At 45.4% G+C, this 14,329-nt stretch overlaps 1 protein-coding gene across 3 annotated transcripts in view; it reads left to right on the forward strand.

Moving 5' to 3' along the window:
• Nucleotides 1–14,329, forward strand: part of LSAMP (limbic system associated membrane protein) — a 1,043,674-nt gene that overhangs the window by 1,007,371 nt on the left and 21,974 nt on the right. For all 3 annotated transcript variants that reach the window (XM_076348934.1, XM_076348926.1, XM_076348944.1), the window contains 3 exons: nt 5,244–5,378; nt 9,273–9,393; nt 10,358–10,506. In XM_076348934.1, coding sequence (XP_076205049.1) covers nt 5,244–5,378; nt 9,273–9,393; nt 10,358–10,506 — 405 coding nt within the window. The remainder of the gene's footprint in view (nt 1–5,243; nt 5,379–9,272; nt 9,394–10,357; nt 10,507–14,329) is intronic.

The raw sequence follows: 14,329 nt of genomic DNA on the forward strand, positions 1-14,329 counted from the left end.
CCACATACCAAATGCAAACAGATACTTTCAGTGGGTCTGAACTTCAGCTTAGTTTAAGACCACAGCAGTATTAAAAAAAAAAAAAAAAAAGAGATCTAAAGTAATTTCTGCACAAGAAGGAGCCCCAGTGTTGGATGCACAAACAGGAGAGGACAGAGCAAAATGTGGCTGCTGCCTCTGCAGACTACCATCCCCTTTGGAGATGTAAGGGTCTAGGGCATGAAGGGAAAGGCCTCTCTGGTAGAGCACATGGCTGAAATCATTGCTGGTCCCTTGACTACCTGAAAGAGCTGTCTGCACACAGTACAAGTGGGGTTTCGGCTGGGAGTGCATCATTTCTAGAAAGGAACAGTTTAGCCTTTGAGGAAGGAGTGATGGTGCATGGCAGTGCAAAGGGCCGTTTGGGTGGAGGTGGGAAGGACCCATAAATACGTGGGGAGGGTGTAAGTCTGCGTTTCTGCACACACAGTGGGATTTATATATATAAAAATATATAAAATACATAATATATAAAATATAGAATATAATATGTATCTATTTTTTAATATATATCTCTCTCATATATATACGAGAGCATAGGCAGGTGTACACGTCAACAGGGGACAGTATGCAGAGCCCATGGGGTTGTACAAGGCTATCTCCAAAGGGTGGGAGGAGAGGGGGGCTTCTTGCCAGCAGGCTAGCATTGCCAAGCAGGTTTGCTGTTTGGGTTCGTTATTTACTTTACTGGATCCAATTAGGAAGCCAGGGGATAGGAAATGTGGCTGAGGCAAGCGGGCCTTCAAAGCTTTCCTCCTGCACACATCAAAGCTGTCTGCCGCAGATCCCTCTGCAAAAAGGGCTCTGCCAGCTCCGAGCAGCGGCAGGCGCCTGGCTCACTCTGCTCAGGGTCGTTCCCTCTTGGTTTGATTGTCAACCCTCCCAGGCTTGTACTCTCTATCTCCAGCCTCCAGAGCAGAAAGCTCCTCTTTCTGATTTACTGGGACAGAGTTAAGGAGCTACAGCTTGGCAAGACGGTGTTTAATGGGGCTGCAGCAACAAACCAAGCTAACTATGAATATGTGAAAGGCAAAAAACCTGCAGGGAAGAAGGTTGCCTGGAGTCATGGGAAGGGATGCTTTGGGATGAGAAGAGCTGCGCTGCAGCTGCACGAGGAGTCATCCCCCCGAGGGAAACCTGGAAGGCCTCTCACTGGGAAGGGGTTGTACTGAACCAGACAAAACAGCCAGGGGACAACCCATGTCAGCGAGGAAGGTTTGGCAGTAGGGTCAGGATTTCATCCCCGGGTAACACGCTCAAGGCAAATGCCTTCTCTTAATGGGAATGGAGTGGCTGACTTGCCAGGAGCTGGCAGTCCCTCTTTTCACCTAATAGAATATGTTCATTGTTATTGGTACCAAACAGCACTGTCCAAGCCTTCTCCCTCCCCGCTTTGATAAACTGCATAGTGACAACCATCAGCTCCCTGCCAAAGCTGGCTCCTGCACGGAAACATTTGTAAATTCGCTCAGTGTATAAAGCTCTGTTCCTGCTCTCCCTGCCCCGCCTTTGCCTTAGAGGTTAGAGTTATATGACTCACCTAATCTGGCTGCCAAGGTGAATTAGTGAAAACATCTCTACAGCTCTGTGCAGGATATCACAACCTGACATTTTTCTAACACACTGTGATACATCTTTCCTCTCCCTGATCTGTACTATGACACCTCAATTTTATATAAATGCTTTTTGTTAGAAATGGTTAATGTACTCTTAGAGGGGACAGGGCTGCAAGCAAAAGGGTCTGTCTTGCAAGTGAGAGTAGCTGAGTTCTTGTAGCAAAATGTTGATGCCCAGGGTTGAAAGAGGTCACCAGAGCAGGGACAGGAACAGTGCTACCACTATTTTAGCAAGAAACTGTCACAGAAACTTTCCCTGAAGTGTTATGCTCCTATCTCTGTCCTGGAGCAGGGGAATGAGGAGCTGAATAGGCCTATTGATGTCTTTGGCATGCCCTTTAAAACAGAAGTCCTTCCTTTTACTCATTCCCAGAGAGCTCCACTGGGCAAACCAGCAGCTCATCATCTCTTGGGAAGTGTTGTGTGTAGCTGTGCAAGCTCTCCTGTTGGTCATGGTACACGGTTTAGACTTTACGTGCATGTACGTATGCAGGGGAGAAGCTGAAAAACATCTTCCCTTCGGAAAGTATGTACCCTTTTAGGATACTTTGGAGCTCCATTGATGTGGTTCTCTGACAGACAGACTTAACAGCTCCCTTAATGAGGGTGCCACTCCATTAGAGCTGGTTAAGTCACCCTCAACCCTCTTTTCATTATGGTGACAGTCTTGTGACAAGGGCAAATTGCAGGAGAAGCAAGTCCCACTTGGAGTGAACCCTGTGTATAAACAAGGCGGAATTACAGAGCAAATGATTTGCAAAGCAGAGGCAAATTACGTTTTAACCTTTTCTTTGTGAGTCTTTCCCTGATGTCTGATTAACTTTCCAGTCAACTGGCTCACCTACCAACTGGGAGTGCTGCTGTGAAAGGAGGGGAGTGTTGGTTGTCAGCTCAAATTGGGGGTGGGATTTTCAAAGAACATTATTAGCCAGTAGCAGTATGGGCTGAGAAGATCTGGGAATTAAAAAAGTTCCCAGCCAAAAATGAATCATGCTATGGCAAAACCACAAACAATGTATTGGCTGTACAGACAGCAGCACAGCACAGAAATTGCGATGCAATCCTTCATCTGCATTCAGCCATGGTAACACCTCGTCTGAAATGCTGTGTTCGGTTTGGGGCGTTGCACTTCCAGGAAAATGTGAACTTGTCAGAGGGGTCTAAAAGGAAAGAACAAGAATGATCAAGGGTCTGAAAAACCTCACCTACAGATGAAGGTTGACAGACCTGGCAATAGTCAGCCAAAAAAAAACCAAGATGACAACTGAGGGAGGAACATAAGTGATTTAAAAGTTGATAAAAGGCTATTGCAGAGAAGGAGGGAATGATTTGTTCTTTTTGTCTGTAGTGGCTAAGACAAAAATAATAGCTTTAAATTGCAGCAAGGGAGACTCAGGTCAAACTTCAGTGAAACTGCTCCAGTGGTAAGAACAGTGAAGCACAGGAACAGATCGTCTGGAGTGGCTGCAGAGTCTCTGCCGCTGGAGGGCAGAGGGTGGCTGTCTCCCTGACATGACCCATGTGTCCTGCCTTGAGGTTGGGGAATGGGCTAGATGGTGACTGAAGTCCCTTCCAGTACTATGACTCACCTAACTCTGGTCCTACAGGAGTTAAGATTCCCCAACATATTCATGAGTTACAGAGATAAAAAGCACCTGTGAAAATCCCACCTTGCTGCCTTCTCCACTGACTCTCCAGAGCATCAGCCCCAGTAACACAGCAGAGGATTGAGAGCCCTGTCCTGGAGCACTGGGTGGGCAGCAGGAGCCAACTTTGCCTCCTTACCATGTAAAATACACTGCTGCCATGCAGTAAGGCCCTTCAGCAGATTTAAGGGATGCAAAAACCTGCATCAAAGCAGTTGTAAGTTTTAGACATAGCAATGAGATTTCTGCTCACCTGAACATCTGGTAGGAGCTGGAAAAGGGACTGCTGGTTAGCCCCGCTGAAAGAGGGGGTCTTTGCATGAGTTTAATACACTGCTGTTTTCATGCTGAGTCTCTGTGAATGGGGGGTGGTTTTCCCCTAGAACAGTTCTGAAAATTGCCGGGGAAAAAAAATTAAAAAGGCAAAAATAATTGTGTAAGGGACAGAGTTCTGAGCAGATTTTGAAGTTGCTGAAGTCCCTATCTCTGATGCAGAAGGGAAATGCACGCAGCTGGCATCCCCAGCCTGACCTGGCCAACATGCCGCAGCAAACCTGTGCCTGTGTGGTGGGATTCATTGCAGGTGGCTCCACGGGAACGTTAGCTCCAGAGACGGGGCTTACCCACTGCTTTCACGCAGTGCTGCAGAGCCAAGGACAACAGCCGGGTCCTCGCAGGCACTATTTGAACTCCATTAAACAACTCTAAGCACTTACATGAAGTGGGCAGGGTTTCAGAAGTACTCGGCACCCATCGAGCAGAAAATTTCTTCTGGGCAGAGAGTTGCTTTGGAAAATCTGACCGCTTTCTGAGGAACCTGAATGGGAGCTCTTGTGAGCTGACCTTTGGGTTTTTTTGAAATCTGGCTTTTACCCTTTGAGGCTTGGGGGACACTTTCTCTAAACATACACAGGCACGCAACTGGGGCTTGTGGCTTCGCATGCTGCAGACCAGTGCTTGCAGCCCTCTCAGAGAAGGGAAGCATGTCCCTTTACACTGCTGCCAATGTGGTTCAGATTCTTTCCAGGAGGAGCATTACTTTGGTTTCTGAAGGAATAGGGTGATATACCAATCCTAATATTTCATGCTTCCCTGGCACCTTTCATCCAACGATTCTAATGTGTTTTACATGGGTTAACCTCACTGCCCTTCTCTGACCAGGAGGTGATGGGAGAGGGGGGCTATTAGCTGCAGTTCACAGAGGGGGAGCAAGGGAGTGACTCACCCAAGGTCATACAGTGAATTAAAAGCAAGGCCACAGACCGCCCCTGATTCCTGCCCCCGGCTGTAACCCTGATGCTCAAGTCACTGCTTTCAAAACTCTGTTAGCGAGGCAGCACGGTTTAAATATGTCATTTCATATGTACAGTAGATCAGGGATTCGTGATGATTATTGGTCTCAACGCATCAAATTACACTTTGTTTCTCTCAGTTTGGCCGTGTTTAACAGTAGCTCAATCTGATCGATGGCACTTCAGGGTGGTGGTTGCTCTGAGAGACAGAAAGACATTTTTCACAGCTTTGCAGTGGAGAAAAAGGTGCTGACAAAACATCACCACATCTGAGGACCCAGCTAGCCCTGAACCAGCCCGTCGGCCACAGGCTGACTAACCTTCCCTGGTACTCTGCCATCACACCAGTGAACTTACTCCAGTCTCATGTGGTGGAGATTTTGCTTCTTGGCCTGGACAGCCTGTGATATGCAACGATTTGGTACCACTTGTATGCTTCCTTCCAGATTTTCAGAACCCAAGTTTTCCATAACTAAATAAAATGCTAGTATCTTGCTGATATGGCTTCTGAAATAACTTTAAAATCACTCATGACTGTTGTTTATTTGCAGAATCCCTGTTGTGATTGTTCCTCCATAGCAGTTAAGCAGAACGCTTCCCAAACCTGAATGCCTAACAGAGCCACCATCTGTATTTTTCTGTCCTACCAGGCAGAGAGTTTGAAGGCGAGGAAGAGTATCTGGAGATCCTAGGGATCACACGAGAGCAATCGGGCAAGTACGAATGCAAAGCTGCCAACGAGGTTGCTTCAGCAGACGTCAAGCAAGTCCGGGTCACTGTGAACTGTAAGTACATTGCAACTGGAGCGGGTCAACGGGAAGAGCTTTGCCCACGGGCAGGGGTGACTTTAGGATAAATAGAGAAGCCTTTCTGGGTTTATATTACATGTACTGAAATGGGGGGGAGCGCTGAGGAAACTATCTGCAATCAGACACTTATCACAGGGTATAGTTTGTGCTTTAAACCTGGTAATATATAAGAAAAGAAAAGAGAGAGAAAGAGAAAAAAAAAAGAGAGGACCTGTGAGTTGCCCCTGTCTCTCCCCTCAGAAACGCTGGCAGTGCCTTGTTTTCACTCATTGCTATTCGGGAGAACAGTAGCGTGAAGAGAAGCTTCAGCAAGGCAGCAAGGAGACATAAGGGAGGGTTCAGACGGCTCAGAGCAAACACATGCCTGCCTGCACCCAGCCATCTCAGCAGTGCCTACATGGGTATCACAGCCCCGGGGCCTGGGGGTGACGTGCGGTAGAGGCATCTGTTAATGAGAGGGTGCAAAAACTTGACTTTTATGCTGGTTTCAGGTCATTAGCATAAAGCCCTCTCTAAGAGACCCTCCGTGGACCAATGCAATACAGAAGGGGGCTTGACCAAAGGATACGGGAATCCACCTAAAAACACCAAGAGGCACAGTTAGCTATATGGCTTACATCCACACCTGTATGAGTGGGGCATGGATCCCATCGCCCATACGTGCTTAGACAGATGTCTACTCTGCTGGCATGCTCCTCCCACAGTGACACAAGATATTTCAGACTGCTCTCACTCTTATAATCCTACATGTCCACCTCCATATTTGTATGGCTCATATTTGGCACTGGAGTTGTTTAAAGTGAATATCCCCATCTACCTGCTCTGTTTCCTTGCTTGGAGGCTAATACCTCTGCAGCAGGGATGAATGAATGGGACCTGACCTCCTTCAGTTTACACACCAGAATATTAACTTAAACTGAAATTGGAGATGGTTACAGACATGTTTCAGGGTGCATATGCATGGCCTTGATTCACGGGTAGCACTCTCAGGGAGTGGGTTAGGGCAGAGAGCTGACGGCAGCAAGTGTTTCAGCCCATCCTGGTCTAATTTGCCACCACAGCTGATTTTAGCACCTTTTAATACCATTCTTGCTCTCTGTCTCTTTCTTTCCCTTTGGGCCATCACATCAGATCAACTTGTCTGTCTTGCTTAGAAGTCAAGGTTATAGGCTCCCTGCAGCATCTTCAGAATCCACAGTTTTTTATAATTCCCTTAGAAATTGGGTGGCAGAGGTTTAATACCGGCTGCTTCAAGGGCCAAATTTGGCATGAATGTGAAACTGTAGTAGCAGATTTTCTGCACTAAAACTGTTGAGGGTTGTTTCCAATCAAAAACAGCTGAGTTTATAAACCTGAGATGTTCCATGAGAACCAATTAATATTTTCAAATATTTCTGTGAAACATAATTTCAGCGATGCTTTTAACATGGTTGAAACAGATTGTTTGTATAAAGTCAGAATGTTTGATTTTGACTTAGTTTCAACTCATAATAACTATGCTACAGTAAGATCTTAAACATTTTTACTGTTGGAATATATGAAAATATAATGTGATAAGAGTATTGTAATATTATTATGAGGCCTAATTTGTAATGTAAGCAACCTGTAAGTTCCTTCAGGACAGATCTTTTCTTTCGAAACAAAGGGAAAAAATCTAAGAGGTCATGAGGGCCATGCACAGGAAAAAAATCAGTCCTGTTTGGGGAATGAAAGCTAGACATTTGCATACATCTTTCCTTTTCTTGCTTTCTAAAACTACACCACAAGCAGCAGAAAGTGGGAAAACTACAGTAAGTTTGAAAAATGGGACCTGCCCAACCTCAGGATCTTCCTGGCCATCTCTTATCATCTGCTGATGCTGTGGAGCACGTAGTAGCTTGTCAGCCCGGACTGCAGGAGAGAGCATCCTTGTTTTGCTTTGGTCTCACACTACCACCTTCAGGCTTCCCGAGTAATGGCCCTTGCACATCACAGACAGGGAAACTGAGGCCTGGGGAAGAGTGGGGGAAAAACAGCTAACTGGCTTCCCAGCAGCAAACAGCTAAACACAGAGCGGCTGCTTTCTGAGTACAATAGGCTGGTTTGCTCAAGGCCACCGCCTGCCCCTTCTTCTGGGGCAGCACTGCAGCAAGCAGACTGCCCTTCGCTGAGCGGGCAGCCTCGAGGCCAGCAGTGCCTTAACAAAAGTGGTGACAGCTGAGGTATGGCCCGTCCACCCGTCTGGGCTCTGTCCTTTAAAAAGCCGAGGAGGGTGGCTAAGGCAGGGACTGCTCAGAGCGAGGGACTGGGCTCCCTGGCAGCAGCCCGGGGAGCACACGCCTGCTGGGGTCATTTTCTAGGCCCATAGAAAAGTGCTTGTTCATTTTGTGACTCACCTCTTGTGATGGATTCAGTGAAATGGAAAAGGTTTGTCTCACTGCAGATGGCAAGAAGATACAGTGCTCGAACCAAAAAATCGAAGAAGGGTGCTTAAAAAATCACCTTCACTATCCTTTTATTACCCCGCCTCCTTTCCAAATTAAAATATTTACATGAACCCACAGCCTTTGAATGTAGGATCCTATTTATGTACACTTATTAATATTTATGATGTTAGAGGGCGCACTGCAATATCCCTAAAGCCCTGCATAAAATCCCGATTAAGGTCAGGAAAAGGATCACATTGAGATGGCTAATGTGTTCACAAACAAACTTCTTTCCATACATTTTCCAGACAGAATTATTTTTACCTTTGACTGACACAATCCATTTTGATTCTTTTTTTGGCCTTTTAGTGCTGGGACAGATACCGACAGTGGAGCTGTACTCTGTACACAGAGAGTGTGCTTTATGGTAACTTGAGTCTCAGCAAAGTAGCTGTCTGAGTTGCAGCCCCGTAATCTCAGGGTATGCAAGTATTAGTGATGAGAGACAAGGCACTTATTCCCTGATCCCTCTCAGCAGCCAGGTGGAAATAATTCTGCCTTTTAACATGTAAAGCTTGTCGCTTAACATTTTGAACATGGGGCTGGGATTGAAGATGCCGGTGCCTACCCTACCCAGCACCCAGCCAGCACTGAGACCTAGCTCCAGCAGAGCACACTGATATGTTTCCCAAGTTTTGTTTGCCTATGGCACAACTCTCAGTCTTCAAAGTGAGCAGAGGTGGGAGCACCGTGCTGGGCTGAGGGCAAGCTTCACGCAGAGCAATCACGGCCAAGCCCTTTTGGAGCCTGTGACAAAGCATGGTGTCCAGGAAGGTTTGGGCAGGATTTGTAACCTTAGACACCTAAGGGAAGTGTCTCAACAAGTGGTCTGGCTCTCAAAATTGCACCCACAGCTTCTGCTAAAGCTCTTCCCTTTTAAGTCGTGAATGTATTTCTGTCCCATACATGTTGCCTCAGTGCTTTCTTATTATAGTTTGACATTAGACACAGAGGTTGTATGGAAAATAATTTTCCTGCTAGTGTTAAATTCCTGCTTTACTCCTTTTACTTTTGCTGTCTTCCTTTACCCTTGATGAAATCTTTCTCTCATCTCTCTGATGAGCCCATGTGAACTAGAGATCCACAGGTAAATATTCATAAATTAACAGAAGTCCGTCATTAACCTTAACTCTGCCTGTGTATGCCTATGCATTTATGACAGAACTTTATGCAGTCTTGCTGAAGAGAAGCACACGTAAGGAGTGATGCTAATGCAGTGTATTAGGGAGAGTTCAAAGAGCAGGTATTCTCCAGAGGAGCGGGGGGAAACATGTGCCACAGCAAGCAGCAGCTGTGGGCCTCCACCAGCCTGAATGGTTTGCATGAGGAAGCCAGCCCTGACATAGTTTCACTGTTTCATTCCACCTGGAAGTGTGCGAAGTGACCATGTGTTTCCTTCCTGCAGACCCTCCCACCATCACAGAGTCCAAGAGCAATGAAGCGGCCACAGGACGACAAGCCTTACTCCGGTGTGAGGCGTCAGCAGTGCCCACGCCTGATTTCGAGTGGTACAGAGATGATACCAGGTAAGACCTTTAGCTCACCTCTTCCCTTCTCTCCTCTTCAGTCCACTCAATAGAGGATCCTTAGAGAATCACCTATCATCCTCCCCAGCTCTTCTCCTCAAACAAATTACTCTTCACAAACCATATAAGTCACGATGGTCCCATCAGATTTGGCAGAGCCAGCGTGGTCAGGGCTGGAGGAGGCAATCCCTCTCTGCGCTGGGGATGCTGAAGGAAGTGCAGAGGATGGAGCTCTTGCCTTTACGTCAGTTATGGGCCAACACACAATTAAGACATCAGTAGTGCTTTCTTCCTGACGATGTTCATGCATTAAATAGCCCATGATACAGAAAAAAAAAAATAGACAGTGTTAGTCTCCCAGTAGGTAATGCAGCTCTAGGTGCCTTCGTCTAGGGGAAGGAGCTGCTGAGGTGTAAGATTCCCCCATCTGTGTGACCTGAGTGACCCAGATTTGCATATGAGAGAAAATGGATCTGTTCCTTATATCTGAGCGTTTACCTGGCATTAAGAAGGTGGTGTTATTATCCTAGTTTTTAACCTGACCCATGTGCACAGGCTCAGGGATGACTCAGCTTTGCTATATTGGAACATATGAATTGGTGTGTTTCACTAAAAACCTTTTGTTCAAGTACAGACTAGCCCTCAGCTGGCCATGATGTGTTCATTTCCAAGTGTTAGTCGGTGCTGGTAAAGGCTTCCTCCCTTTCCCTCGGCTTTTCTTGCTTCTCCACCGCTTTACCAGTGGCATTTCACCCCACTGCACTCCTTCTTCCTTTCATTCCCTCTTCCTCGTTTCCATCAATGCCGCCTTTGGTCTCTTTCTTCTCATGTCTCCTTCCTGCCTCCCTCCATCCTCACCCACTAGCTGGGCTGAATGACTTTGGTTTACTGTCTGCTGGGCAGTGATTTCTTTCCCAATACACAACTGCCATTGCACTACACACCTCTTCTCCTGTCTTCCCAGGATAAACAGCGCCAACGGTCTGGAGATAAAGAGCACAGGGAGCCAGTCTCTGCTGATGGTGGCCAATGTCACTGAGGAACACTATGGGAACTACACCTGCGTGGCTGCCAACAAGCTGGGAGTCACAAATGCCAGCCTATACCTTTACAGTAAGTATGGGAGAGGGTGAAGGGAGGTCCAGATCGCTCTCGCAAAGACCAGGCTGTATAGGAAGTACAAGGTGACCAAAACTCAGGAAAGCATCTGCTTGCCACCCCCACCCCTCCAAACCTCCAGCCATGAACTGGCTTTCAGCGCTCTGCTTCAGATACCTCCATGTTCATACTTGCCGTGAAACACGAACACCGCCAAATTAAAAGGTTTACAGTCAAGCCCTTTGATTGACTTTCTTTGCTGAAGTCAGATTTTGTTAAAATAATAAAAAGATGTTTGTTTTAAAGCTGGAAACAAAAAAACCTTTAGAATGACAGCCCCTTTAATAAGGAGACAGAAGGCCAGGCCTCAGAGGGTCTGTGACAGCTGAGAAATGACAAGTAATTCAGAGAGATGGAGAGAACTAGCCACCGAGCCTGAGGAGAACAAGAGAGAGTCAAGAAAAAGAGAAATTAGTTTGACAATGGAAGGGAAAGAAGTGGGAAAAGACAGAATGATTTAAAGGGACATACCATAGGGAACATGGGGGAAAAGGCAATCAGCAGATGAAATATGGAATAAAATTCCTTGGATCTCATTCTGCTACCTTTCAGTTACTGAGTTTGTCGTAGTAAGTGTAAACAGACAGAAGTTGGGATTAGACCAAACTCTAGAGCAGAGTTACCTGCAGGTTCTGAATTTTGCAGCTGATTCAAACCTGACCCTAAACAGAGCCCCTGCCCCTCACCTACCAGCCACACCTGCGTACAAACTGTGGCATATTCAAAACACAGTTCCTGATTCCAGGTCCAAAACTTGGGCTCGACTTGGACCACACGTTGTTATTGCCACCAGAAATAGACTGCAGCAGAATGACCCACTCACTTGAATGGACACATAGACGCAAAAGTGACTTAGGGCTGTATTCCTCTGACAGTCCCAAATTGAATTAAAACACTCAGGCCATGACCTGCATGTCTTTTTAAACAGAAAAAAGATAAACTGTGTAAAGCAGTCTTAGTACGGGATGCAGTTTAGTCTAGTTTCTGCTGTGTGTGGTCAGATTAGTCAAACCATCAGAAAAACCATGTTTTGGTATGGTTATTTTTTAACACATGTAGTGCAAAAGGATAAATCCATTGGCATTCTTTGTTTACCACCTCTGGATTTATTTCATAGCAGTGTGAATTTTTGGAAAATTTGGGTGTGTTCTGTGGAAGTTTTTTTCTAAAGAACAGATAATATCATAAAAGAACATATATTTGATTTCCTGTAGCATTGCAGCACACAAAGCAAATTTCTACTTTGAAAGTCTTTTCACCCTGGTCTTGTGACTGTCATGAGATTAAAATAAAACCCTCAGGCAGCAATCTGGAACACAATTTTCAAATACTCCAGATTTGTTCTTGCTGATACTAATATAATGCTAAGTTTAGAATCCATTATTTGTGGCTGAATTCTAAATTTGGCCCTCTCTGTTGGTTCCTGTTACACAGATGAGCTGAAATGCATCACTGAAGCAAAATATAAGATGAAATTCAATAAAGTATGTAGGCACATGTGATTTTAGTTGGGGTGTTGATTTTGCTAGAAAAGCATTTTGCATGACTTCAGAACTTCACCTCAAAGGATCTCAAAGGATTTGCTAGCAATGAATATTTTAACATCACAAGTTATTTAGAAATGGGTGAGTGTTATTAGCACCATTTTGCAGTAGGAAACTAAGGTACAGAGTGAAGAAGTAGTTTACCCATGGTCGTAAAATGAGTGGCAGAACCTGTAAGAGACCCAGAGAGATCTTGCAAAGTTGCCGTTAACTATTCCACGGGGAAGTGCGGCAACTATTAACGATGACTTGCAACAGTGAGGGTCCTATTTTAGCCTCCTTTTGATGTGTATGAAGAAAACTTTCCTTCTTTCAAGTTGTTAGATTTTGTTTATCATTTTTACCTTAGAAATTCAAGGCCTATTTATGCTGGAAAACACTAGAGAACTTCACAAGAGCCACAAGAATGGAGGTGCAGGAGCTGAGAGAGATTTGATGATTTTCAGTGGACGGTTTCTAACTTTTACTTTTGTTGCTTCGTTAATTCCTATTTCTTCAGTGTGCAATTGCTTCATATTGTTTTAGGAAATCTCTGTTCTCCTTCTAGTTAGTATGCAAGAGAGAAAGAGAGAGGAAAAAAATAAATACAGCTGGTATTTCTAAGGTTAAGAAATCAGGGGAGGAATGGGTGAAGGGAATCCAGCCTCATAAAGATAAAGAAAGCAGCTGAAAAAAACTACAAGCCCAGATGAAAAAAATGCTGTAGTGATCACACAGTAGCTGAAATAACAGGTAGTGCACACTCCCAGCCACACACCCAGGCAGAAAAATAAAGCAGTGCCAAGTTTTTGCAAGGTACAGCGGATACTCAAATACTTGGGAGTGTTTGTCATCCCTAGAATCAGAGATTTTATTTCTTTTTTAAATAGAGAACAAGCTCACTGTAGGGCAACATCCCACTAGGGAGGCAGATACAGCGATGGTTCCTCAGTGTCCCATTGCAGCACAAAAAAGAATGGCAGCCAGGAGTGAGGAAACAGAGAGTTAATAATGAGGTACTGGCAGCTTTGCCTGTGGTGGAGGGCATAAGGGGAGCTAGCAAAATGATGTGAAAGAACAGTTTAGCAATAGAGAAAAATGGGTGACTACCATTCCAGGAAATCTCAGCCAGCATTGAAAAACTCTCGGAGAGACCGAGTGCCTTAGATGTCAATGCCATAGAGAGAAGATGCATTAAAATACAAAAGCAGCTCCCTTGAGCTGTATGAATAGATAGCTAGTGATCTTCCTTAAAGGATGTAGCAGCAGGATTACCTGCTGTAGGTGGAGAGATTTATACCCCTCACTCCTGGAGACTGAGTTTACAACAACATAAAAATGGCCATATCAAAGGTCTGTCTTACCTAGGAGCCTGTCTCCAACAGCAATATGGAATGTTTGCAGAGAGGGTACTCAGGTACAGTTTGATGATACAACTGATCTAATAGCTTGCTGCCATCCCTTCCTCCCCACTCCTTTTGCTCACCCTGCTCTCTGCTACATGCTTTTGTTGTTTCCCTTATTCTGGTACTCAGTGGACAACCCACTGAGCCAGTTCAACCTGCTAAACCAGTGAAAAAGTAACCGAGCTTTACCGCCCACCCCCCCAAAATGCCCCGAAACGTTTTCTTTTGTTGTACTGAGCTGAATTAGTTCATGGAAGGGCTCAACAAGCACCAGAGCCCATGCAAGAGGGGAAGCCGTACCACACATCTGTGGATATGAGAAGTTGGGAGGCAGGACCATGTTTTGCAGCATTAGCGAGCCAGTAGGTTGATTCAGCTCTGCAGAGCCTAGGAACAGGGTTTGTAACCCCCAAGCAAAAAATACTGTGAGACCTAGGAAAGAGGCAGTAACGCAGATCTCTGTGAAAATTACCTGGCAGAGAGGCCAAGCCAGGCTGCCATCACAGAGCAACAGAGGTGAAAAGTAGTGCCACAACTGAAGGGAAAGGGTTTTTTCCCTAAGTATATTAGGAGGGAGGGAACGTGTTTTCTTTCCATTCCACTCAGCTAACAGAGTGCTATGGAAAGCATTATGAGTAAAAGTCACAATTTGTATCTTAACCCATGCTACACAGAAGTGTAAATATGTGCATACCAGATAAACATCTGCTATACAAGCATATAGATACATAGGTTTACGTGTACGTGAGTATGTATACATACATATGCACCTGTGTGATGTATAAGCAAGCACACACACACCCACAGGCACACAGACGCAGGCGCAGCACCTGGTGCATTCTAGCAAGG

This window comes from Aptenodytes patagonicus, chromosome 1 (assembly GCF_965638725.1).
Source record: "Aptenodytes patagonicus chromosome 1, bAptPat1.pri.cur, whole genome shotgun sequence".
Taxonomy (NCBI): domain Eukaryota; kingdom Metazoa; phylum Chordata; class Aves; order Sphenisciformes; family Spheniscidae; genus Aptenodytes; species Aptenodytes patagonicus.